The 26,166-nt window shown below is 35.5% G+C and overlaps 4 protein-coding genes across 6 annotated transcripts; 2 read left to right on the top strand and 2 right to left on the bottom strand.

The window, feature by feature from the left end:
* Positions 1-9,352: 9,352 nt before the first annotated feature.
* Positions 9,353-10,359, top strand: Jwa (PRA1 family protein Jwa). Its single transcript, XM_088047832.1, has 2 exons — positions 9,353-9,684; positions 9,733-10,359. Exons 1-2 carry the CDS (start codon positions 9,497-9,499, stop codon positions 10,085-10,087), a joined length of 543 nt encoding a protein of 180 aa, XP_087903958.1. The 5' UTR covers positions 9,353-9,496; the 3' UTR covers positions 10,088-10,359.
* On the bottom strand, positions 10,331-13,818 carry Ipo9 (Importin 9). Its single transcript, XM_088047831.1, has 10 exons — positions 13,697-13,818; positions 13,520-13,643; positions 13,045-13,475; positions 12,426-12,998; positions 12,001-12,380; positions 11,795-11,951; positions 11,385-11,750; positions 10,899-11,341; positions 10,688-10,847; positions 10,331-10,636 (listed from the first exon to the last, which is right to left on the bottom strand). Exons 2-10 carry the CDS (start codon positions 13,641-13,643, stop codon positions 10,418-10,420), a joined length of 2,853 nt encoding a protein of 950 aa, XP_087903957.1. The 5' UTR covers positions 13,697-13,818; the 3' UTR covers positions 10,331-10,417.
* Positions 13,819-13,993: 175 nt separating this feature from the next.
* Positions 13,994-15,977, top strand: LOC148166961 (ethylmalonyl-CoA decarboxylase-like). Its single transcript, XM_088047829.1, has 4 exons — positions 13,994-14,141; positions 14,862-15,018; positions 15,065-15,419; positions 15,465-15,977. The coding sequence occupies exons 2-4, from the start codon at positions 14,868-14,870 to the stop codon at positions 15,805-15,807; spliced, it is 849 nt and encodes a 282-aa protein (XP_087903955.1). The 5' UTR covers positions 13,994-14,141; positions 14,862-14,867; the 3' UTR covers positions 15,808-15,977.
* Positions 15,864-25,655, bottom strand: LOC148166960 (uncharacterized). 3 transcript variants are annotated; one of them, XM_088047825.1, is made up of 4 exons: positions 25,346-25,655; positions 16,767-17,620; positions 16,394-16,634; positions 15,864-16,113 (listed from the first exon to the last, which is right to left on the bottom strand). In XM_088047825.1, exons 1-4 carry the CDS (start codon positions 25,515-25,517, stop codon positions 15,965-15,967), a joined length of 1,416 nt encoding a protein of 471 aa, XP_087903951.1. In that variant the 5' UTR covers positions 25,518-25,655; the 3' UTR covers positions 15,864-15,964. The 3 variants fall into 3 exon arrangements, with proteins under 3 accessions (XP_087903951.1, XP_087903952.1, XP_087903953.1); XM_088047826.1 differs by lacking the exon at positions 25,346-25,655 and adding an exon at positions 18,798-19,021; XM_088047827.1 differs by lacking the exon at positions 25,346-25,655 and adding an exon at positions 17,720-17,830.
* Between the last annotated feature and the right edge of the window lie 511 nt (positions 25,656-26,166).

The following is a 26,166-nucleotide window of genomic DNA, read 5'->3' as shown; positions in this document are numbered from 1 at the left end:
TCGCGTTCGTGGGGTGTTTTTAAAAACGAAAAGTTTCGGAAAGTTTTATGTATCTTTTAGTGCGGGCAGTTTTTTTAAGTTTTCTACAAAGTAATTTCAAAGTGCTTTACAAATAATAATTAATACAGTCGTAAATAATTCAAAGTTGTGAGTGGTTTGTTGGTGAGTGTCTGTTTGGAAATGGTTCCTGTTCCATGACGATACAGCGAAGGGCCGGGATTTAAAGGGTAGGTAATCTTTGTTTTGAATGTTGACATTTACTAATTCGGGTTTTCCTTGTTGCAGTTTGTTCGTATCTTCGAAAAAGATGGCAACGCTGGACCTCTAAGGATATGAAGAACATCATCAAAAAGGTTTGAGATTTTTTTCTGCGCATTTCGAAATTTTCTCAAAGTCGGTTTCGCTTGCGCACTCTGTGTTTAGTGAATTTGTGGAAAATAATGAATTTTAATGGAAAAACAAATTGGTAAGTCTTAAATAGGTAAGTTTTCAAAAATAAAATACTTAACCAAGTACTGCTGAGAAAAAGTGTATAGTGGAGTCGCTAATTATTTTTTTCTGGGAGGAGATGGTTTCTGTCTCATGATGTTACAGCGGAGGGTCGGGATTTAAAAGGTAGATCATCCTCCAAATTGGCAGATGGTAACTTTGGACTTCGAGGGAGATGAAGAAAATCGACCAGAAGCAAAGTGCGTTTATGCAGTGCTAGAAAATGTCTTAAAAAATGTCGAATGTGTCAGTGCTGAGTGCGGGTTTTTTAAATTAGTGTGGTGGAAATCTGCGCTTGTGTAAAAATAATCATTAGTGCCGTTAAATCAAAGTTTTGTGTTGGTGCCTGTGTACGCTTGGAGCTGAATCCTGGATTACTTTGACCATATTGTGCAAAGTGCGAAATTCAAGTTGGGGAAGTAGTTGAATGTTTACAATTTTTCAATCATTCTCCAAATTTTTCTTGATTCTAGTTCGGCGCAAAATGGATTGTTGGTTGCCTAAGAATTTATCTCTACGGATATCATCCAACAGAAGATTGGAAATGTCTTCAGCTTCTTCATAATGTTCAACTCAAAAAGTGAAGAAATTCTATCAGAAACACTTCATCCAACTTAGCTTTTCTGGCGGGGTTCAACAGTTCCTCTGAGAATTAAAAATTCGTGGATATGCTGGAGACGACAAGAAGAAAACTGGTAATTTTTTCTTTTCAGAATACTCTTCATAATTCGCGTTCGTGGGGTGTTTTTAAAAACGAAAAGTTTCGGAAAGTTTTATGTGTCTTTTAGTGCGGGCAGTTTTTTCAAGTTTTCTACAAAGTAATTTCAAAGTGATTTACAAATAATAATTAATACAGTCGTAAATAACTCAAAGTTGTGAGTGGTTTGTTTGTGAGTGTCTGCTTGGAAATGGTTCCTGTTCCATGACGATACAGCGAAGGGCCGGGATTTAAAGGGTAGGTAATCTTCGTTTTGAATGTTGACATTTACTAATTTGGGTTTTCCTTGTTGCAGTTTGTTCGTATCTTCGAAAAAGATGGCAACGCTGGACCTCTAAGGATATGAAGAACATCATCAAAAAGGTTTGAGATTTTTTATGCGCATTTCGAAATATTGGAAAGTCGGTTTCGCTCGCGCACTCTGTGTTTAGTGAATTTGTGGAAAATATTGAATTTTAATGGAAGAACAAATTGGTAAGTCTTAAATAGGTAAGTTTTCAAATATAAAATACTTGACCAAGTAAGTACTCCTGAGAAAAAGTGTATAGTGGAGTCGCTAATTATTTTTTTCTGGTAGGAGATGGTTTCTGTCTCATGATGTTACAGCGGAGGGTCGGGATTTAAAAGGTAGATCATCCTCATTCTGAATTTTACCATATAACAAATTGGCAGATGGTAACTTTGGTCTTCGAGGGAGATGAAGAAAATCGACCAGAAGCAAAGTGCGTTTATGCAGTGCTAGAAAATGTCTTAAAAAGTGTCGAATGTCAGTGCTGAGTGCGGGTTTTTTAAATTAGTGTGGTGGAAATCTGTGCTTGTGTAAAAATAATCATTAGTGCCGTTAAATCAAAGTTTTGTGTTGGTGCCTGTGTACGCTTGGAGCTGAATCCAGGATTACTTTGACCATATTGTGCAAAGTGCGAAATTCAAGTTGGGGAAGTAGTTGAATGTTTACAATTTTTCAATCATTTTCCAAATTTTTCTTGATTCTAGTGTGGCGCAAAATGGATTGTTGGTTGCCTAAGGATTTATCTCTACGGATAGCATCCAACAGAAGATTGGAAATCTCTTCAGCTTCTTCACGATGTTCAACTCAAAAATTGAAGAAATTCTATCAGAAATACTTCCACCCAACTTAGCTTTTCTGGCGGGGTTCGACAGTTCCTCTGAGAATTAAAAATTCGTGGATATGCTAGAGACGACAAGAAGAAAACTGGTAATTTTTTTTTTTCAGAATACTCTTCATAACTCGCGTTCGTGGGGTGTTTTTAAAAACGAAAAGTTTCGGAAAGTTTTATGTGTCTTTTAGTGCGGGCAGTTTTTTTAAGTTTTTTACAAAGTAATTTCAAAGTGATTTTCAAATAATAATTAATACCGTCGTAAATAATTCAAAGTTGTGAGTGGTTTGTTTGTGAGTGTCTGTTTGGAAATGGTTTCTGTTCCATGACGATACAGCGAAGGGCCGGGATTTAAAGGGTAGGTAATCTTCGTTTTGAATGTTGGCATTTACTAATTTGGGTTTTCCTTGTTGCAGTTTGTTCGTATCTTCGAAAAAGATGGCAACGCTGGACCTCTAAGGATATGAAGAACATCATCAAAAAGGTTTGAGATTTTTTTCTGCGCATTTTGAAATATTCTCAAAGTCGGTTTCGCTTGCGCACTCTGTGTTTAGTGAATTTGTGGAAAATAATGAATTTGAATGGAAGATCAAATTGGTAAGTCTTAAATAGGTAAGTTTACAAATATAAAATACTTGACCAAGTAAGTACTGCTGAGAAAAAGTGTATTGTGGAGTCGCTAATTAATTTTTTCTGGTAGGAGATGGTTTCTATCTCGTGATGTTACAGCGGAGGGTCGGGATTTAAAAGGTAGATCATTTTCATTCAAAATTTTACCATATAACAAATTTGTTTTGTTACGGCAGTTTGTCCATATCTTCGAAACAGATGGCAACTGTGGACTTCGAGGGAGATGAAGAAAATCGACCAGAAGCAAAGTGCGTTTATGCAGTGCTATGCTAAATGTCTTAAAAAGTGTCGAATGTGTCAGTGCTGAGTGCGGGTTTTTTAAATTAGTGCGGTGGAAATCTGTGCTTGTGTAAAAATAATCATTAGTGCCGTTAAATCAAAGTTTTGTGTTGGTGCCTGTGTACGCTTGGAGCTGAATCCTGGATTACTTTGATCATATTGTGCAAAGTGCGAAATTCAAGTTGGGAAAGTAGTTGAATGTTTACAATTTTTCAATCATTCTTCAAATTTTTCTTGATTCTAGTTTGTGGAAATTGGAAATCTCTTCAGCTTCTTCACGATGTTCAACTCAAAAAGTGAAGAAATTCTATCAGAAATACTTCATCCAACTTAGCTTTTCTGGCGGGGTTCAACAGTTCCTCTGAGAAATAAAAATTCGTGGATATGCTAGAGACGACAAGAAGAAAACTGGTAATTTTTTTTTTCAGAATACTCTTCATAACTCGCGTTCGTGGGGTGTTTTTAAAAACGAAAAGTTTCGGAAAGTTTTATGTGTCTTTTAGTGCGGGCAGTTTTTTTAAGTTTTCTACAAAGTAATTTCAAAGTGATTTACAAATAATAATTAATACAGTCGTAAATAATTCAAAGTTGTGAGTGGTTTGTTTGTGAGTGTCTGTTTGGAAATGGTTCCTGTTCCATGACGATACAGCGAAGGGCTGGGATTTAAAGGGTAGGTAATCTTCGTTTTGAATGTTGACATTTACTAATTTGGGTTTTCCTTGTTGCAGTTTGTTCGTAACTTCGAAAAAGATGGCAACGCTGGACCTCTAAGGATATGTAGAACATCATCAAAAAGGTTTGAGATTTTTTATGCGCATTTCGAAATATTCGAAAGTCGGTTTCGCTCGCGCACTCTGTGTTTAGTGAATTTGTGGAAAATAATGAATTTTAATGGAAGAACAAATTGGTAAGTCTTAAATAGGTAAGTTTTCAAATATAAAATACTTGACCAAGTAAGTACTCCTGAGAAAAAGTGTATAGTGAAGTCGCTAATTATTTTTTTCTGGTAGGAGATAGTTTCTGTCTCATGATGTTACAGCGGAGGGTCGGGATTTAAAAGGTAGATCATCCTCAATCTGAATTTTACCATATAACAAATTGGCAGATGGCAACTGTGGACTTCGAGGGAGATGAAGAAAATCGACCAGAAGCAAAGTGCGTTTATGCAGTGCTAGAAAATGTCTTAAAAGTGTCGAATGTGTTAGTGCTGAGTGTGGGTTTTTTAAAATTAGTGTGGTGGAAATCTGTGCTTGTGTAAAAATAATCATTAGTGCCGTTAAATCAAAGTTTTGTGTTGGTGCCTGTGTACGCTTGGAGCTGAATCCTGGATTACTTTGATCATATTGTGCAAAGTGCGAAATTCAAGTTGGGGAAGTAGTTGAATGTTTACAATTTTTCAATCATTTTCCAAATTTTTCTTGATTCTAGTTTGGCGCAAAATGGATTGTTGGTTGCTTAAAAATTTATCTCTACGGATAGCATCCAACAGAAGATTGGAAATCTCTTCAGCTTCTTCACGATGTTCAACTCAAAAAGTGAAGAAATTCGATCAGAAATGTTTTATCCAACTTAGCTTTTCTGTCGGCTTTCAACAGTTCCTCTGAGAATTAAAAATTCGTGGATATGCTGGAGACGACAAGAAGAAAACTGGTAATTTTTTCTTTTCAGAATACTCTTCATAACTCGCGTTCGTGGGGTGTTTTTAAAAACGAAAAGTTTCGGAAAGTTTTATGTGTCTTTTAGTGCGGGCAGTTTTTTTAAGTTTTCTACAAAGTAATTTCAAAGTGCTTTACAAATAATAATTAATACAGTCGTAAATAATTCAAAGTTGTGAGTGGTTTGTTTGTGAGTGTCCGTTTGGAAATGGTTCCTGTTCCATGACGATACAGCGAAGGGCCGGGTTTTAAAGGGTAAGTAATCTTCGTTTTGAATGTTGACATATACTAATTTGGGTTTTCCTTGTTGTAGTTTGTTCGTATCTTTGAAAAAGATGGCAACGCTGGACTTCTAAGGATATGAAGAACATCATCAAAAAGGTTTGAGATTTTTTTCTGCGCATTTCGAAATTTTCTCAAAGTCGGTTTCGCTTGCGCTCTCTGTGTTTAGTGAATCTTTGGAATTGAATGAATTTGAATGGAAGAACAAATTGTTAAGTTTTAAATAGGTAAGTTTACAAATATAAAATACTTGACCAAGTAAGTGCTGTTGAGAAAAAGTGTATTGTGGAGTCCCTAATTATTTTTTAGGAGATGGTTCGTGTCTTGTGACGTTACAGCGGAGGGTCGGAAAGATGGCAACTTTGGACTTCGAGGGAGATGAAGAAAATCGACCAGAAGCAAAGTGCGTTTATGCAGTGCTAGAAAATGTCTTAAAAAGTGTCGAATGTGTTAGTGCTGAGTGCGGGTTATTTAAATTAGTGCTGTGGAAATCTGTGCTTGTGGTAAAAATAATGATTTGTGCCGTTAAATTAAAGATGTGTGTTGAAGTTAGTGTAACCTTGGATTAAATCCTGGATTACTTACCATGACCATGTTGCGGAGGGTGCGGAATTCAAGATGGGTTAAGTAGTTTTATTTTTGCAGTTTTTCAATCATTTTAATTTATTCTTATTTCAACCCGCTAACATGCATTGAAGAATGAAGAATATACATCCCGGACATTAATCAAAAATTTGGAAATATCTTCGGCATTCTTGATGATGTTCAACTCTAAAAGCGAAGCCATTCTGCTAGAAATGATCCATAAAACTCAATTTGCCAATCAACTTTCAACAGTTTGGTGTCTGTTTCGTTTGAAAAGTGCTAACGTTGACGTGTATAATATGTTTTGTGGGATTTACAGGGTAAGTTATCATCGTTTTGAATTTTGATATTTAATAATTTAATTTTTTCTTATTGCAGTTTCTTTGTATTTCCGAAAAAGATGGCAACGGTGGACTTCGAGGGAAATGAAGAAAATCGACCAAAAGCAAAATGCGTTTGTGCAGTGCAGTGAGATAAAGAAAATCCACCAGAAGCAAAGTGTTGGTGCAGTGCTCGAAAATCTCTCAAAATGGGTCGAATGTGTTAGTGCTGAGTGCGCGTTTTTTAAATTAGTGTGGTGGAAATCTGTGCTTGTGGTAAAAATTATGATTAGTGCCGTTAAATCAAAGTTTTGTATTGGTGTTTGTGTACGCTTAAAGCTGAATCCTGGATTACTTTGATCGCATTGTGCAGGGTGGAAAATTTAAGATGTGTAGGAAGTTTAATGTTTACAATTTTTCGATCCTTATTCAAATTTTTCTTGATTCTAGTGCGGCGCAGAGTAGATTTTTGGTTGCCTAAGAATTTATCTCAACGGACATTTTCCAAAAGAAGATTGGATGGAAATCTCTTCAGCAGTCTTCTTAGTGAAGCCATTCAACCAAAAATGATCCATCCATATCAACTTTACTCTCAGCTCTCAACATTTTCTCCAAGAATTAGTTTGTATGTCTCCTTCGAAATGTGCAAGCGTTTGCCGTCCGCAATGTGAATTGCTTCAAATGTAAGTTTTCTAATTAAAAAAAACTTAATTACTAATTTTATTTTTTGTCAGTAATGATGAAAGAACATCTCATGGACGGACCATCAACAAGAAGAACACTGGTAATTCCTTTTTTTCAGATAACTTCATCATAACTCGGTTTCGTGTTCGTGGGGTGTTTTTAAATAAATCGCTGGAAATGTTTTAAAGAGTTTTTCGCATTTTTTAGTGCGGACAGTTTTTTAGTTTTTCTAGAAAATAATTTCAAGTGGTTTAAAAATAATAATGAATTCGAATTTAATTCAAAGTTGTGAGTGGTTCCTGTGTGAGTGTCCGTTTAGAGATGGTTCCTGTTTCATGACGATACAGCGGAGGGTCGGGATTTAAAGGGTAGGTTACTCCCGTTTTGAATTTTACTATTTGCTAATTTGGTTTTATTGCAGTTTGTTCGTGTCTTCGAAAAAGATGGCAACGCTGGATTTCTAAGGAGATGAAGAAGATCATCAAAAAGGTTAGAGATTTTTTTCTGCGCAGTTCAAAATTTCCGAAAATCGGTTTTGTTTACCCAATCTGTGTTTAGTGATTTTGTGAAAAATAGTGAATTTGAATGAAAGATAAAACTGGTAAATCTTAAGCAGGTAAGTTTTTGAAAATACTCGACTACAGTAAGTAAGTAGTATTGAAATAAAGTTTTTGATTGCGCTTTTATTAATTTTTAGTGAGTCCTTAATTAATTGAAAGTTGGAAATGGTTTTAAATAATCTGGATATGCTTGAAACTTCCACATGAAGATTCGGAGAAGGAAGATTTTTAACTCATAAATTATATCGAGCATTTATCTTTCTTTTCTTCCAGTAAGATTGAATGGTTGATGAATATCCAAAGAAGGGACTTCCAAGGACAAGAGAAATTCTTTCAAGGATTCGACGAAAAACCACGGACACCAGACAAGAAGGACTTTAGATTTTTTTCCAGAAAATTCTTCATAACTCAGTTTCGCGTTTGTGGAGTGTTTTTAAATACGTCGCTGAAAAAGTAACGGAAAGTTTTTCGTATTTTTTAGTGCGAGGAGTTTCGTTTACCTTTTTACAATCTAAATTCCTAGTGTTTTAAAGATTTATTCGATAGAGTCGCTTTTAATTTAAACTAGTGAGTAGTGACAGGTTTCTAGTTAGAGATGGTTCCTGTTCCATGACGATACAGCGGAGGGTCGGGATTTAAAGGGTAGGTTACCCCCGTTTTGAATTTTACTATTTTCTATTTTGTTTTTTTTTTATTGTAGTTTGTTCGTGTCTTCGAAAAAGATGGCAACGCTGGATTTCTAAGGAGATGAAGAAGATCATCAAAAAGGTTAGATTTTTTCTGCGCATTTCAAAATTTCAGAAAATCGGTTTTGTTCACCCAATCTGTGTTTAGTGAATCTGTGAAAAATAGTGAATTTCAACGCAAGATGAAACTGGTAAATCTTAAGCAGGTAAGCAATTCTTGAAGAGATGAGATGCTGAAGGATGCTAATCGTTTTTCTTTTTAGAATATTGCTGTTTTCTGAAATGTAAAATGTAATTTCAGATTCAGATGAAAATCATTGATGATTTTTGGGTTCCTTGATTCGAAAATTTCCCGGAAATACCTCGGCGACAGGTTTGAGTTTCTAACAGTTTCTCTTTTAGGTTTGTCCAGTGCTAGCACCCATATGGATCCTTTTTTTTTTAATTTTTGTTGATTTGTTTTTTGTTTCGGTGTGCTGTTTGTTTCAGATAGCAGAGTTCTGCAGAGTTCCCTTGGTCACTTGTGGAGCGCTTGCGCCCACTACACCAGGACCGGCCCGTTTCACTAAGTTAAGTTATTTCCAGAGCAGAAATGGCAGAAGAGCAGTAATCAAAGGAACCGTTCTTGAAGAGACATGATACACAACGATGGTAATACTTTTTCTTTCTATGTGTGCAAACATGATTGTCTCAAACAAATTTGTCCAAGTCAGTCTTGTTCGTAAGGTGAATTTTATCACTTGTGAAAATGGTGGATGCGCCGGGATTTTTTTTAGAATAGAAATCGTTGTGACATCTCCATCAAACATACATAACTTATGTAAGAACAACACAGAGGTCGCCATCATCGACCAATCCTAAAAATCACCTTTGAAGTGCTCACCCCACTTAGACGAAAAAAGAAAGTCTATCTTTGTCTATGCCTCCCCATGATTGTGGAGTTATGTCACTTGTCATGTCTGCTCAAGGTCGTTGGGCAATCTAAAAAAAAATTGAGTGTCGTCATCTAGAAATATGAATCTTTTGAACACAGGCGGGAAATATTTTTGTCCAGAATTTTTATTTATTATTCATTTACCATATGACATGACATGAATCTCCGAAACTCTTAAGACATTAAATTCAGTGCGCTTTTATTTACTCTAAAACTTTCAAGTTCTTTTCTATTTGCAATGCGAAAGCCCAGTTAAAGTACCAACAGATATGACATTACGCAACAGTGTAGACTACGCCAGATTGTAATTTAAGGTTTGGATTGAATTTTTTTAATCCAATAATGAAAAATGTGGCTGGTTGTTTTATGTCATTTTGAATATGGCGCTTCGTTCGCTCAAGGCCATCTTGCTCCATCCATCTTTCTCATTGACATTTGTTTTCAACCAATACCCGTTGAGAAATTCCAGACCAAGGCTGAAGTGTCAAAGTTGAAAGTGATGTATGCCTCTGAGTAAAAATCTAAATAAAAGTGTTACTCATTAGTATCAGTGAAAATGAGCAAAACGGCAGAGTTCGAAATCGCTCCATTGAGATCTTTGGACGATTTCCTTTTAGAATCAGCCCGTTTTCAAATACCAAATGTAAACGACTTGGAAAAATGGGGTAAACGCGTCGCCAGTAATTTGTTGTATTATCAAAGCAACTATTTCTTAATGGCATTCACGATTTTCGTCATCGTGGGGTAAGATTGAATTGATCTCCCAAAACTAGACTAAAAAAGTTATTTCAGTGTGATTCACCCTGTGAAAATGGCATGTGGATTCCTCGTTACAGCTATTATTTTTATGGTATTTTCGTACATCACCAACGAACGTTTCGCAGCTGCTCAATTTAAGAAAAAGCATCCTATTATATCATTGTTGCTCATCATAGCAGGGTGCTACTTTGTGGCTTACATGCTAAAGTCTCTCTTAGTATTTTTATTTGGCATTTTGTTGCCAATGTCGGCCACTTTTATCCACTCTTCTTTACGGCTCAGAAACATCAAAAATAAACTGGTCAACAGAGTTGAAAACCTGGGCCTAACCAGGACCCCAATGGGGATTTTTCTTGAGGAACTGGGATGGGACCAAGAAGGTTTCTAACTACCACTGTAACTTCCTCCACTTCTTGAAAAAGCTTCTATGCAAATTGAAGATACTCATTAAGTTATCAAGTCAAAAAGCACCAAAGTGATGTTTTTTTGCTAGTCTATTGTTATGCATGCTTCAATTAACCTTAGATATAATCAGTATTTGATAGTGTGACCTTTGTCAAAGTTTAATTACATATATTTTTTACAACTCGAACTTATTATATTTATGTAAAATGATTGAATAAAGTACGTAAAAACGTTTATTTAGAAAAATATAAATAATTTGTGAAGTTACAAAGAATGCGACCTGACCTGACTAGACACTTCTCGTAAAAAGACGCTATAAATTATTTGGTTTGATTCCGTTCTTCTCTAGTTCCACGACATGGTCTTCAGACTTTTGAATGAACTTCTTCACTACGTTATAATAATGATGAGTATTATAGCTCCTGATGAAAGATTTTATATGTTCCACGAGGTCAATCTCACAAACGGGGTGGTTCTTCACTAGAACATCCCCATTTGCCATCTCATGGGTGTCGTAATATTTACTCTCGCCCTAAAGAATTTTAAACTTAAAAATCATCCACCAGCGTGTGAAATAACTTACGTCAACTTCATTTAAAAATATTCTGATCAGGCACAAATACAGTTTTTCCAACCCCGTGCACTCCCCAGAAAAAGGCGCTTCTAAACTAATCTGGCAGTCGTTAATCCTGTCATCCTTCTGTGTTAACGAATATTCTATCATTTTACAGATCGCCAATGTTCTACAAACGTATTAAACGTATTAAATATTTCGGTGCTAAAACCTAACTTACATGATGCTCTTTTCGAATTTCTCACAATGGAGCATGTGCATTTGCCACTTGTTGAGGAAGTAAGATAATGCGCTTCGTCCATCAGGTCCAGGAATCCCCGATAAAAAATTGATAATACTCTCAGTCTGCCACATAAACATATATGCAAAAATAAAGCAGTAACTTTTGACTGGTTCTCGTCTTTCTGTTCGTTGTAAGGCACTTAAAAGTGCCTTAAGTATCGCTTCAATGCATGGTTGTATATGTTCAGGTAAAGTTAGAATACTGATGACACATAAACGTCCGAATTTTGACGGGCACACAGTTTCTTGCGGGTAAGGTTCTAACAATTTAAACAGTACGTCAGGTACATATTCTGCTAAAAGCTTGCCTTTGATATCTCTCAACGTTTTTATTTGGTATGACGCTTTCATTAGAATATTGCTAATGAAGATGGTGGCCACCTAAAAAAAACTCACAATCTGTGATAACAAATCGTAAACATACCTCCATTAAACTGCTATCTATAAAATCCAGTATACAGCTACAGGCTGCAAGAAATCCCTGAAGAACCACATTATTGTCTATCGTTTCCGGGTAAAATTTAACAACAGTATTCAGTAAATCAAAGCCTCTTTCAGGAACATCCACTTTCAAATTCAACGGACTCGGGCAGTTTTTATAAATCAACTTAATGGTAAATGGAATAAAACTATTTTGAACTATATCTTTACATCCTGGGATCACCACAATCTTGCTCAAGAGAAATTTCACTTCTTTGATAACACTCGCGTTGGAAATATGTTGCAGAAGCGAATCAATAACCACTTGCATGATTCTCTGGGAGTTCCGACCGGCATTCTCAGGCGAGTGCTAAAAATAACATTGAAAACTAACATTAAACACCAAGAAATTACCTCAAAGAAGTGAGCCATTGCTTCTAAACAAAGGATCGACATGACCGGTGAAAATATAGAAATACTAAATAAACACTCGCTCATATCTCCGAGCATGTTCGACAACACCATTCGATTGGGGTTCACTTTAAGAGTCAATAGATGTCCACGCATTGCACTGAAAAATTCGCTCATAAAAAGGATAATTGAGCAGCAAACTCACTTACTCAAGACACGCGATCCTCAATGAATTATTCTGCGAGTTATAATTAGCCAAGATGCAATTCACATGGTGACTTAACGTCACTGGAGTCAGAAATACGCTGAATTTGCTTCCCAGCCACAGTAACCTGCCTAGAAGTAACCAATGCGGTGGTTGCTGGTTTACTAACATGGAAGACCAGTGTTCTATGTAATAAAGAAAAATTGGTTCCGGTTCCTCGAAAACGTAGCTCAGCAAACCAGTTCCATACATTAAGGCTTCTAAAATTCTATAGTAATAAAGGTCGGAGTTGGCTCGAGCTAGATTGGCTTCAGTTATGTGCTTTTGGAGCACGTTGTGGAACGCGGTGCAGAATTTAGAGTAGTCGCATCTATCCATGAAAACCTACAAAAAATGAATGAAGATAATGGTAAAAAAAGTGGTCGTTACCAGAAGCGTGTGGCTGCAGCGTCCTCTTAACGTGTAGTCGATTTCAGGACTAACATCTATACTATCCTCAGTAAATAAGGTTTCTTCAACATTATTATAAACACACATGAGAATAAACAGTAAATACATAAAGTCGTTTAGGCCGTCAGTTAAAAGTGAGGAATAGTTTGGCAGTACAAAAATATTATTGATCAAGATAAGTATATTCATGATCAACTGATTGAAGTTCTCAAGCTCAGTTTCATGGGCATCTCTAGGTGTCTGTTTATGACCCATCACTATCTCCTTATATTCTAAACAACAATTGAACATGATCTGACCGATTGCCGGTAAACAGCACGTCACAAGTTCTAGAGCTCCATCTGATAATGAAATGACAGCGTGTGAAATCTGGACAATGATTTCACCTCTGAGTTTAAAATCATTTGAGCAACTATAAGGCTCACTGAGCAGTTTTTGGAAAACTTCAATCACTCGGACGTTCGTCGCAGTGAAAAGTGGCGTCTTCTTACAACTTATTAGAATATGGATCATACAGGAGATGGTGTCTGAGCGCAAATCCATGGGGAAGTTCTACGGAAAAACGTAAGAATAGTTAAGAAAACTTCACTGAAATTACCTCGTTCTGCAGGACGTTTAATAAAGGTTCTATGTACTCAGGTGAGAAGTACATGTTCTCATTACAAAACAGTTTGTGGTTGTACCCTAAGCCCTTCATAAATTGTATAGCCCCAGTAACTTCCAAAAGGTTCTCACTCAGTAAAAATGACATGATCTTGTTGTTGATGACACTGAACAAATTTGGGTACTCATTGACCACCAACAGCTGAAGAGAGGAGAGTATCATCTGTCTGATAACATCTTTCTCATGTGATAACAGCTCAACCAATGCCAAGCTCAATTTCTGTCTTAAATTACGACTTAACGCAACGTATTCTTTAGAGCCGTAACTGTCCACGATGTAATTTTTCAAAAATGTTGCTGCCATTAGTTTCTCAGCATATGCTTCTTCTTTGCTGTGGATTATCTCCAAGAGAATGAAGGGATAATCTACAAATTTAATTTGAAGACAATTAATTAGACAGTGGACGTACCTTCGGTCATTTCGAGGGCCTTTTTCCGTTCTTCTGTTAACCTCTGAATCTCGGAATGGGGCTGTAGAGCACAGCTCAAAATCTGTGTGATTGCATTTTTTAAAGCAGGCTTTTGTGGTGACATCTGTTAAAACTTGAAATGTAAACATGCCCCAACAACTATTGACACAGACTTACCTTTCATAATCCTGTTTTTTCTAAAGTTCCCGATATTTTTCTTATCAAAATTGATCCACATTCACGTGCCTTGATGAATTTTCAAAATAAACATAACAGTGTCAAAGCTGTCAAATTTTATTACTGCCAACCTAAGAACATGAAAATCCCAAAGTGGCGGTAAATTTAAAGTTTTCGAAAATGAAGCTCCGGTTTTAATAAACACAGTGAGATAAACAAAGTGACGTTTTGGTAATTGGAATCTTTTTTAACGGTACAGTATGAGTGAAACGAACTGGAATTTATATGAATCATAATAATCTTTGGTTAGATTGTGAATGCAAAATATTGATATTGATAAAAAAATTCCGTTCATAACGCGGTTATCATTCCACCTTGACTCGTCTAGTTCCAGTTATTTATTTAAAGACGAAACGTGAAAACGTGCAATTAACGTCCAACAGAGGTAAGAATTATTATAATGTTTTATATTTTCGGGTGTGATAATTACGACGAAGATAATGTCTTATATAAGGGAATTGATAAGATTAGATTTACTCTAAATCCTTTCAAATAGTAGTGCTTCTTGATTTCTTAAAAAAAAATTCAATTAATTTTGATTCAAAAGGATTGCAATGAATTATTTAACAAGGACGTTCTCACCAAATGTGGGTCAGAAAAATAACTTTTTATTAATTTGCCAAATGACTAATTGTTCGTCGATTTATTTTAAAAATATGAAGGAATTCCTCTTAAAATTGGTTTGCATAAAAATTTTGATTAACATTTGCGTATTAACGGCATTGGGATTATGCAATTCACGTGAACTATTGCATATTTTCATTTTTTTACATTTATTAAAAGAAATAACTCGAATAAAGGAATCCAATGAGGTTTTATTGAAAAAATGCTATGCAAATTAGCTACACAATGAGTAGTAACTTGAATACAAAAAGTGAGTCATAAATATCATATTAATTTAGTAATAATAAACTAAGACAACATCACTACTGATAAATATTTTTGTTTTTAATTAAACTAGCTCAGTTTTATCTGAAATTCATTATACAGCCTGTAATACGATAGCTGTATTATTCGTTGCATAACTGGCTGTATTTTTTTAACACGATACTTATTATCATATACTATTACATGGAATATTACGTATATGTGTTTTACACTCCAGTCCATCATGTCGATTGCTCCCGAACCCAATTTCGAGGAAATCGAAGCATATTTAAAATGCTTCAAAGGTGGAGATATCGTGTTATCAAACAAATACTTTGACAGAGGCTTGGCTGTGATCTACTTCAACAATCCTGGAAAAAAGAATGCCATCAGCGGTAAAACTCGAACTTCTTACCACTTAAAATTCAAACTTTGATCTAGGTACGATGATGGTACAATTACGTAAATGTGTCCTCCAACTAGAGCAATGGAAAGAAGGAAAAGCCGTCCTTCTATGTGGTTTAGGAGGAAACTTTTGTTCCGGGGGTGATTTAGCCTTCGCAAAGGCTTCAGGCACCCAAAAAGAAGCCCTCCAGATGAGCAACTGGATGCATGACACTTTAAAACGTTTACAGAATCTCCCTATGTTCAGCGTGTGTTTGATCCAAGGACCCACTCTTGGAGGAGGAGCGGAAATCACGACGTTTTGCGATTTTATTGTTGCAGCAGACGATGTTAAATACGGTTTTGTTCAAGGAAAAATGGGAATAATAACAGCCTGGGGTGGAACAACGCGGTAATAAACTAACACGCTTTTACGAAAGTAAAACATTTTTTCCAGACTCGTGCAAAAAATCGGGCCAAAGAGAGCACTGAATTTGTTTTTAACATCACAGATTCTTACAGCCCAAGATTGTATTGCTAATGAAATTGCTGACTACATTGTTCCTGCTCAAGACGCCTTCCCGAAGACATTGGAATGGATTGATTTTCGCCTCCAGCATCATTATCGAATCGTTCGATCTTTCAAGAACGTGGTGAATAATGCTGTTAAAGATTCTTTCGAAAATTCTCTAGACTACGAGAAGATTCTGTTTTCGGTTACTTGGGGTAGCGATCTCAATAAGGAAGCGTTGTCGAAGAACTTAAAACATGTCGTCAATGGGACCAACTCCAAGATTTAACCTCAAGATTATAGAAATATTTATACTTATTTTTTTCGGGGATTTATACAAGAAAGACTTTTTGAATATTTTATTAGCAGTATCAAAATCATTAGAGTAATATACATAAAACGCTTATATTAATGTAGTCTTTGGAATATAACTGAGAATAAATTGCTCAAGCAACTCTATCACGCGGTTTTTTGGCAACGCGACGTCCAATGTGTAGAAGCACTTGGCCTTGACGGATTTGTTTAAAAACATTGATAGCTTCTTGGTGGGAAGCTCCATGGAGGGGTTTACTGTTAACAGCCAAAATTTCGTCGCCTGAAAAGAAAATTTCACTGAGAAAATTAAACAATTACAGTAGTGTAGTTATGCGATGGAAGAATATATCGCGCTAATTGTCCGTTGCCTAGTTTAATTCTATTTTTTCTTCGATCGCACGATCCTAATCTACTACATGTTTCCCCACGAATAAAAACAATGGTCACAGTAAGGTTGGTTAGTGTGTTAATTGACAACCGTTAACCAGACAACGATTGTCACTTATCTGTCCATTTGTCAATTAGTCAAAATTGCTTGTAAACAAAAAATGCCAACCAACCTTCTTTCAAAGTTCCGCTATCCGCAGCCTGACCGTTAGGAAAAATCGTCTTCACGTAAATTCCCATGCTGCCTTTTGGCGAGTCTCTTCCGCCAACGATGCTAAAGCCTAGGGCTTTATATCCGGGGCCTTTTTGGAAAACGACTTGTCGAATCGTAAATGTGCTGCCGCCTCCTCGAGGTAAGGTACAGAATTTACTTTCTTCTTCCTCTTCGATTTCCTCGAGTTCTTCAATCCAGTCCTGGGAGGAAATAATTGTTTATATTTAGCTTTGGAAAGGCAAGACGTACTAAGTATTATTTTTATTTTTACGTCATTGTTTTGCCGGCTTTTACTGTTGTGTAATAGGAGCTAAGAATTGTTAAGTACGTACCTGTTTATGTTCGCTACTCATCCGTTCACATTCACCATTCTGGGCAACTTCCGGTCTTTGTTTACCACTCATAAGTTCGTAATGGCTTTTAGAGGTAACTACTTTTGAATTAAAATTTTTGTGGTCCGATTCGATTTTAACAGGTTTCGTTTGGTATTTGTTCTTACTGGGAGAATGCGACCTTGCTCTCTCAAAATGCTTGTGATTGAGCTTCGTCTTCGGAATTTTAATATTTACATTTTCTAACTTAATTACGTTCTTCGTTTTGTTATTATCTTTATGTAAAATACTCCCAACAACAGACCATCTTCTTGTCGTTGTGCTGTCATCCAAATCATAATCGGGCGGCGGTTCATATGGCAATGAATCATAACCTTGACTTTCACTATGATAGCCATAATCCTGTGAGGTACTCAAAACCGACGTCACACTATTTCTTTGGCGAGATCGACCCCTTCTCGTCTCCGATCCCACATCGATTAGGGGTAGCGAACTCGATCCCGAATCGGGAGAAACGGGAGACGGGACATAGAAAGTCGGTTGAGGGGGTTGCGGGGGCTGCTCATGAGTCGGGCTATGGAAGAATTCTTGAACGGACAAAGCTCTTCGTTTTCTTAATCCCACGTGGATTCTACTTAATTTCGCACGGAGCACATCTTGAACACTGTTCTTTTTTGCTCCGGGCAAACGAAGAGAAGAAGTTGCATGAGGGGTACTGACTAGAATTCGAGGACTAGGAGTATTCAGGAGAGAGTCTCGAGATGCTTCGGGGCTGCTCTGAGTACTGAGACCTCTCAGGGAGGCGCAGCAATTACGTAACCGACGCCATTTCTGAGAGATGCTGCCGTTTAGGTCTGAAAAAAAAATTGAAAATAATTAAAAGTGTTTACAAAATCCTGGAAACCACTTTAACAATTTTAATAAGAAGAATTGAAAAATACACACAGCCGTACCCTTTAAAGCCTTATTTGGAGTTGTAAATTGGTTGCACATTTTAACACGATCAACCAACGCGACTACAATACTACTGATAAAGAGAGTGTCATTAGTCTGCAGAAGATGGTCGTCAACAACGACGTCATCTCTTGCGGTTAATTGCTTAATACCACCGCCTCATATACTTAACATTTAACATACTACTGAACCTGTCGTTCGTGTCTGTGGAAGATTCACGAATTATTCTTCAGAAGTTAAAACACGTTGTTATTACCATCGTTGATGCGGATGTAATTAAAAAAATACGATAAAGCGGAATAATGCATTCATCATGTTAGAAACAAGAAAATAGTTCAACAACCGGCAATTGAGATATGAATCGCCACCAAACATGGAAATTAAGTATTGAAAAAAAAATTTTTACTTAGCTCAAACATAAACCAGATGTCTAAGTAGTCTAAGCTTTTTCTAATCCAAAAAGGAAACAGTTTCTTCTGAGACCAAGACTTTTGCATAGAAAGTGTGAAAGGGAAACAATTCTGTGAGTTTTATCATTGAAGATTCTTTGTCATTCCGAGTCTATTATTATATCGTGCAAAACAATTGCGGCGTCTTCTCAGATACATAAAATTAGATATCAGTGCTAACGCCCGAGATTCAGTGGTGTAAACTATTGATACCTAACCAGAAATGTGTCATATTTAATAACAGCGAAATTAGGAAATTTGATGTTGCACGTATTTGTGTCGAGGATAAGGTTAACAACAAATTCCGCAGATAATATCGGCGGTAATAATAATAATCATCATTAGCGTTTTTGTGCATAAGAACTAACAATTGTTTTTAGAATTAGTCCTAGGTACTGTTATTGGTGACTAATTGTAAAAAATATCAATACAAAAGTAGGCACGTCATTGTTACTCTGACAAAATATGCAAATACCTCATTATAAAGTTATAGAAACGTAGTTACTGCAAAACAGTATAAACCCACACCTACAATTTCACCAGAAAGGATAAGGTCACTCCAATATTTATGATTTTTAAACTTACAACAATAACAAAGTTATCTTTCTAGCTTATTATGATAACTCACCGAAATCGGGAAAATCATTGAAAAGCGCTTTGGAACACATAAATACCGACGCATTCACGTTGCTGACTATTTGTCGAAATACGCAGGAGACTCATGGATACGCCTGTTGAGCGTGAACAGTAACTCAGGACCGTACCAAGACAATTGTACAACCAGTACCTACTCAATTTAAATATCTGACAATGTCAGTTTTGAAATGACACTACTAGAAACTTATTAGTATGGCGACGTGGTAAAAACTTTTGCAAATGCTCTGAGTTGCGGAACTTGAAGAACCTTGAAGAAAGGAAATGGATCTGTCACTGACCCTACACATTACAGTGGCGCAAATAAAGAACTAGACTGAATTTAATCATCCTTAACTCGCAACATTTCAAACAAATTGAATATTTGCATTTCTACCCTTTGACCTCATGTGAAATCAAGGAACAAAGACGTGAGTTAAATAAAGTTATTAAGTGAAATTTACGACACAACCAAATTTGGTATGACGCCTTTGATTCTTCTGATATAGCGACGTGGAGAAAATTCCTACATAAATATGATAACACTTTAACAAATGTTATCAAAGGACTCAACTATTTCATATATAAAGTCCATCACCCGGAAAACGTTGGTAATCTTGTTGACTTTAATCAAATATTGACACTGCATCGATCATAAAGTAGTTCAACACCTATGACTACAATGATAAAAAATCTTGTTTATTAATATTCCCACCTTTGTGGCAATAAATTGATCTAATAGTCATATTATGCAAATACACATGACGTCATTAATTAGTCCCCGCTAGGAGAATACCATAACAAAACTGCCAACTCTAATTGATTCTACAACAAAGCTCAAAAGTTATTACATTAAACAGTAAACTAAAATTGTAATTTTATTGGTGTGCTATTGCTATTACTGTTCACTTTATTGTCCCACCTGGTATAAACAAACGAGACATTATTGAAATCGGCACAACTTCCTTGTCGGATTTCCGGTCAGGTCAAAATGTACCTACTAAAAGGTGATAAGCGCACTGATAAATAAAAAAATTGATTAAATGAGGTTTATGACTCGGGTTCGGATATTTATTTATTTAATACGTGAAATGTTTATAATTTAAGCTAATGGCTTTTCGTTGTTTAAATAAATAAAATTAGTAAAGCTCAGACGCGTTGCCCTAAAATTGCATTTTTTTCTCGTTTTATGTGAAGATTTGTTCGTTCTCTCGAAAGTTAAGTATTATGTTGAAGCAAAGAAAATCTAAAGAAAATTTATGCGCAATCTAGAGAAAATCCAAGGAGAATATAGAAAATTTAAACAGCACCGGAAAATTGTCTAGAGAATCTGAGACTAAAGCTGCAGAGAAGCTAAAATTAGAGGGAATTTAATAAAGGAATCTCAGAAAAAAAATTCTGAAAAATAAAATATCAGTGCAGAAATTCTGAATCGAAAAAAGGGCTAAACAGAAAATTTGGAGATTCTAATGCGAATGAAGATGAAATGTACAATAAAAAATAATGATCGAATGAAAAAAAATTTCTAGAGAAAATCTAGATTTTAATTAAATGTATCTATTAACACTGAATCATCTAGAGAAAAACGAAAGAACTAAGAGAGAACTTAAAAATTTTAATGAAATAATCTAATGAAATAAATGAATAAATTTGCAGAATTGAAAGAGTATAAAAATAGAATTAAAAAATTCAAAGAAGCCAGAAGACATCGAAAGAACTATTTAGAGAATTTAAAGAGGATGTAGAAAGAAGATAAAAAGAATCTGAAGAAAACACAAGGAAAATCCAGAAAATATAAACAATCAAGACAATTAAGACGGAACCTAAAAATTACAATGTGCCTAAAACAATAAAATCTTTCGAATTTGAACAGTCCAAAAACTTTAAGAAATAGGAAACCCAAAAGCTTGTTCGAGAAACCTCAAGTATTACAAATATTTTGCCTAATCTGAACTTTATATATCAATTTTTTATTGGAAATCTTCCGTATTTGAGTAATGACACACCTTCTCGGAATATCGAAACTATTTATCAAAATCCACACCTTGGCTCTTTCAAATTTTATAACCATCGTAAATCGATTAAAAATTTGTCCAGTTGAAGTACCGAAAAGATTTTTCACCCACAGAAGTGTTGCCTGAAGTTTGTAAATAATACCCACTTTCTACATTTTTCAGGTAAAAGACAGGTAATGACCTTTATTTCACAGGTACAAAAATTACCTTACAGACGTAAACAAACAAGTTAGTGGGAGGTGTTAAATAATGGCCACACAAAAAGACAAAACTAAAAACTCGTCTTGGAAATTAGCGCAATGTTCATCAAAGACTATAAAATTGCTATAATTAGCAGACACGAATTTGGTTTGCTTAACTTTGCACAGGTGGACTTGATTCTACTTTAATGATTGGCAATTCATGATTTTTAGAAGTAGCGTAAGTGCATGTGTGGGCACTTTTGCCTTACCTTTTTCCACAAAAGCAGCTTGTGAAATTATCTGTAACCCTGAAGTAATAGAGAAGCACTGGACCTTGGAATTGGAGGTAATGCAATTTGTTGTCTCGCAAAAATGTAGGAAAAGTGCTGATTTGCTATTCGACGCCTCTTCTCCGAATAGTCGTCTTGGATAATTACCCAGCTACTTTATACTACACCTTAATATTTTAATTAGTGGTCATTTTCAGTATATAGTGACTCATAAATTACATTACTCATTTGATACCTACATGATTATAACAATAAATTTTCTTAAATAACCCAAGTGCGATTTTAATTGTCTAATTGCTCGCAAACTGACTGATTAATTAACCGCCTTTTTCATTGCAAAATAGCACTCGAAGTAAGCAAACCTCTAAAATACTTGAAATCGCGATCGCCATCTGATACGGATGCCTGACCAGTATCATTAATAATATGGAAAACATTCCTGTGGTTAATCACAAATACTGATTACCTGGAAACATCAACCAGAATTTACGATTTCAAGTAATAAAATTTAATTTACACAAAAGAAAAACGAGTCGTCCATATTTTGACTTTGCAGGAAACGCATGAATTTTTTTCTATGAAATTAAAAGTAATGGAAGTGGATCTATAAAACATGATTTGATTGTTATTGAGCTCACTAACAGTAACGAGATTTTAATTCGCCGTTTTAAAGTTTATGATGCCAACAACACGACAAACGAGTTGGTAGACAGCCGCTCGGGAAATTTTTAAAAGCTCGAATTTTTCTATACAAAGCAACTAGTTCTCATAGGGATGTTTTCCTGACGTCAGAACATGTGGTGGGACAAAAAAGATTGCATTTATTAAAAAAACAAGACAACTTTTACCAGATGGAACACAGGAAGTATCGTTGTTACATTACCTTCAATTAATTACTGAGTAATTAGAAATAATTCCACATGAGTCTATAAAGCGAAAGTGTTATTTTCATTATCCGCAATTACTGAAAATTTAAGTGCAATTGGAGTTAATTTTAATTCGCATTCGCAATGATTTGCACAATATTTGGAATATTTAGAGGCGAATTGCAACAGTCGTTTCATAAATCACTGCATAAAAATGTAAACCCACTTAGTAAGCGCCTTTTTTAAGAATTATAATGTGTTACGTGATGACAGAATGAACACCGGAAACTTGGTCTCCTTGATTCACTACTTCCCATTTAAGCGTAAGTTTGTTTAACTGAAAGAAGCCGCCCACATCAAAGAATATTTCAATGAATTAAAGTTTGTTTATTGCGAGCGAAAAGGACCTGTGAATTTACCTCAAAACAGCCCTTGAATTAATTTCATTTCACCGTTTTTGGACGACACTTGTAATATAATTTTCTGACCCTGACTAAAAGCGCCCCAAATAATTTAATTTTGTCCCCTCAATTGTTGGCATGTTTACACCGATTCGCTCGTTTTCTACATTTCGAAGAACCACTAAAGGAATTATTTATTGGGAGTAATAAAAAAGGCAGAAACCCTAACAAGGGCAGGTAGTTTTGAGAGGGTGGTTTTCTATGCAAACTATCAAAGCTACACGGGCTTATTGGCTATTTGTCACTTCAAAAGAATTTCACTCAAAGAGCTTTTTTACAAACAAAACCGTGGAAATGGAAGTGGAGATGATAACTTTTATTGAACAGTTTGCTTGTTTTATGCTCGTGTCAAATATCAGAGCAGATTTTCTAACAACGTTTGATGAAAACCGCGCAATGGTGTCAAATTTCGCTGATATGTTCTTTGATTTAATGCGAAAATAAGTGGCGGAATTTCATTACTCTGACATAATTTGGTTTTAAGTACATAAAAAATTTCTTAATGAATTTTAATTTGGTGAGTTTAACACACTCTAATTGCGCTGGAGTTACATCATTTCTGATAAAATGATAAAACTATATTTAGTGTAGTAATATGCATTTTCCACAATGACTCGGCTTTACATATAGACACTTCTGATTTACACATCTGACGGGATAATACCTACAGACATAATATGCAAATTAAATAATATCGATCCTCAATGCAGGCGCCTCAGATATTAAATTCCTCTCTCAAGAAACCCAAAATTATTTGCAGCTTCGCTAAACACCGCTAAGTCCAAAATTAGATCAGAAATATGGTTCTAAATTTACTCTGAAAATTATGTAAATATTTCCCTAATAACAAACTTAACTTATCGTGGTGGGTACAAGAATTTAATAGCCGAGCGCCTATTAATGGATGTTAATCGAGTTAGAAACCCATCAGTTTTAAATTTTCTGACCTGAAGTAAACAACAATAACCAGATTCGGCTCAAGCTAAAAGAACGCAACAAATTCAATCAATTTAATGGATTTACAAAATAGAATTATCGAACCTTATAAAATTGGCCGTAGTGTTTATACCCTTTATCGATTCGTGGAGTGGTTGAATAAAAAGGGCAATATTGTCAATGGGACTTAAGGGGTGGTGAGTGCTGTGTAATCCTTTCAAAAATATTTTTTATCCTAAGCAGGCTTTGGAGGTTGAAATATGGTGGCAGCTTTGCTTGTTGACACTTCAAGATCCAAAGATCGAACGAAAAAAAAAATTCAAGGCTTAGTAGAGTGTCGTTTCATGCGTTATTTACAGTACACGAATTTGATAATGATTATCTTGTCAATAGTGACGCCATTAAAACTTTCGTTTTTGAATATTATCCTATAAAAGTACATGTTGCTCTTGATAATAAAAACAAGAAAAAGAGATTGGGTTAGAAAGGGTCTCTGAAGGAAAAAAAATAGAGTGGTTTGAGAACATGTTTTTGAACTTTGACCTTCCAATCAATCACATCAGTGTCTGGCGTAATTAATACATGAAAATTAATATTAATCTGTGCCCGAGAATACTAATTTAACTGAAGTACTGAAATGAACAGCAGCTTTGTGTGGAATTGAAGAACAAAAACTGTCGAATTTATCCGAAAAAGTTTACATCGTAAATGTTACAGCTTTCAACATGATGGTACTAATTTTATTGACCATTAAGGCACGAAACGAATCTTCAATTAAACAATTTGGGGTCTAATGACATGAAAATACAAAGCCGATCCAAATTATTTCTGTTAGACGGAAAAGGGGTGAAGTCCTGTTTGTGTTAAGAGCGCAATTAAACTAACAAACGGCAATGAAAAGCAAGTTTTTATCTATAAAATGTATTAATTACAGCAACAACTGGGACATCGTTTTATGATAATGTGTGCAAAAGTAAGAGTTAATTTGTCTTCTCAGAAAATTCCGTTAGTGTGGGAACCACGGAAAATAAGTAGGTGAAATATCCCAATCGTGCACAATTTTTTTATTCAAATCCGCAGATAACGGTGGTTTGACATTTAGGCAAAAGTTGGACAAAAGTAGGAAACGGCCTGCGAGGCCAAGATGCGTTCATTCTTTGAACTGAATTTAATTACTATTGAGAAACGATTTTACAATTTCTGTAGCAAAATTAACTTTATTTTCAATTATAGTCAACTGATTTCAATCAATTTGAAGTTTGAGTCATTGAGATTACAGAAATTCATTATTATAGAAGTGGTCATTAAAAGGAATTTCTTTGTTCTTTACCTTAAAAACAAGCGTGACTAAAGAAATTTGATTTTAGGGGGAGTTTCAATTTTTTTACCATTTCATTTTCGCACCTAGTTGAAGTTCACTGTCACTAACGGACTTTTACTGAAATGTTGTTTATAACGTGATTAAACGGACATCCGCTTCCCTTAGATGGCCCGTTAACTGTTTTAAAAACAACAAATTTGGAATTTCGCGAAAAAAAAATCGAAGTAAAATCCAGAACCAATTAGAAGAAGATTAAAAGAATTCCAGCGTTATACAATATTTAAATTATGTTTGCACATTAATAATAAAAATGTTTACTTGTTTATTTGCAATTTTGTTATGTCTAACCTATTAATAAACCGTGACATATTTATAAAAGGACTGGATGTAAATACGTTTGAAAAATTATCAAATAAATAATATGAAAGACTTTTGTGCTTAATGCAATATTGTTTGTTGTTTTTCTGCTTACCTTTATTGAATGTTTTTCCGGCGCTGTCATGGTCCGCTTTGAGAAGGCAGTTATCGTCCAAATTCTGAGTCGGGGATGGGATAGTGATTAACGAGGAAACATTTTCAGTATCGGTCGCACCCTCGGCACTAAGCATGTTATGTGCAGACTCCGAATGTCGGAAAAGTACCATGATAAAATTTAAGTTCGTATTCAGGTAAAACGAATCGCACTATTCCACACAAGAACCATCCACATCGTGACTTAACTCGCCGACACGACGACGGCCAATGCGCACATGCTCCCACAATTGCAGATGAATGATGCTGCACATCGCACTGGAGAAGGAGGGATATGGAATAAAAGACTCCCGAAATAAGCGACGGGGAGAGTTTTAAGGGGCGCAAACATTTTTATTTCCGACTCTGTCTTGTTTTGATTCACGGGGGGAACGTATGTCGGCGCTCGTTTGCCAGATCCAAAGGGGAACGGATATTAGGGTGTGGATAAAGGATGTCTACCCTCGTATAGAGACAATGATATCTCCTCGTATGTAATCCAGGAATCGAATTTCCGAAGCGCATTTAAATTTTACCCGGGACAACACCCACAATTTTCTAAAAGAGCGGCTTTTTCACTCAAAAATTCAGTTTTTTAAAGTCATAAATCTTATGTGTTGGCACTAACTAAAAACTCGATCGATAGTTTTTTCTGTTGTCCTCTCCCTAATACGTCAACGGGCATACAGATTTATATTGTTTTTGCAGCAATAACAAATATTTTAATTAAAATAACAGTAATGGGGCCATCGCAATTATAGGGGACTGTAACCGTTATGAGCA

The sequence above is a fragment of the Gnatocerus cornutus genome, chromosome 10 (genome assembly GCF_029298725.1).
Source record: "Gnatocerus cornutus isolate USDA-ARS CGAHR chromosome 10, icGnaCorn1.1, whole genome shotgun sequence".
Lineage (NCBI taxonomy): Eukaryota > Metazoa > Arthropoda > Insecta > Coleoptera > Tenebrionidae > Gnatocerus > Gnatocerus cornutus.
This window is presented reverse-complemented; position numbering and strand designations above follow the sequence as displayed.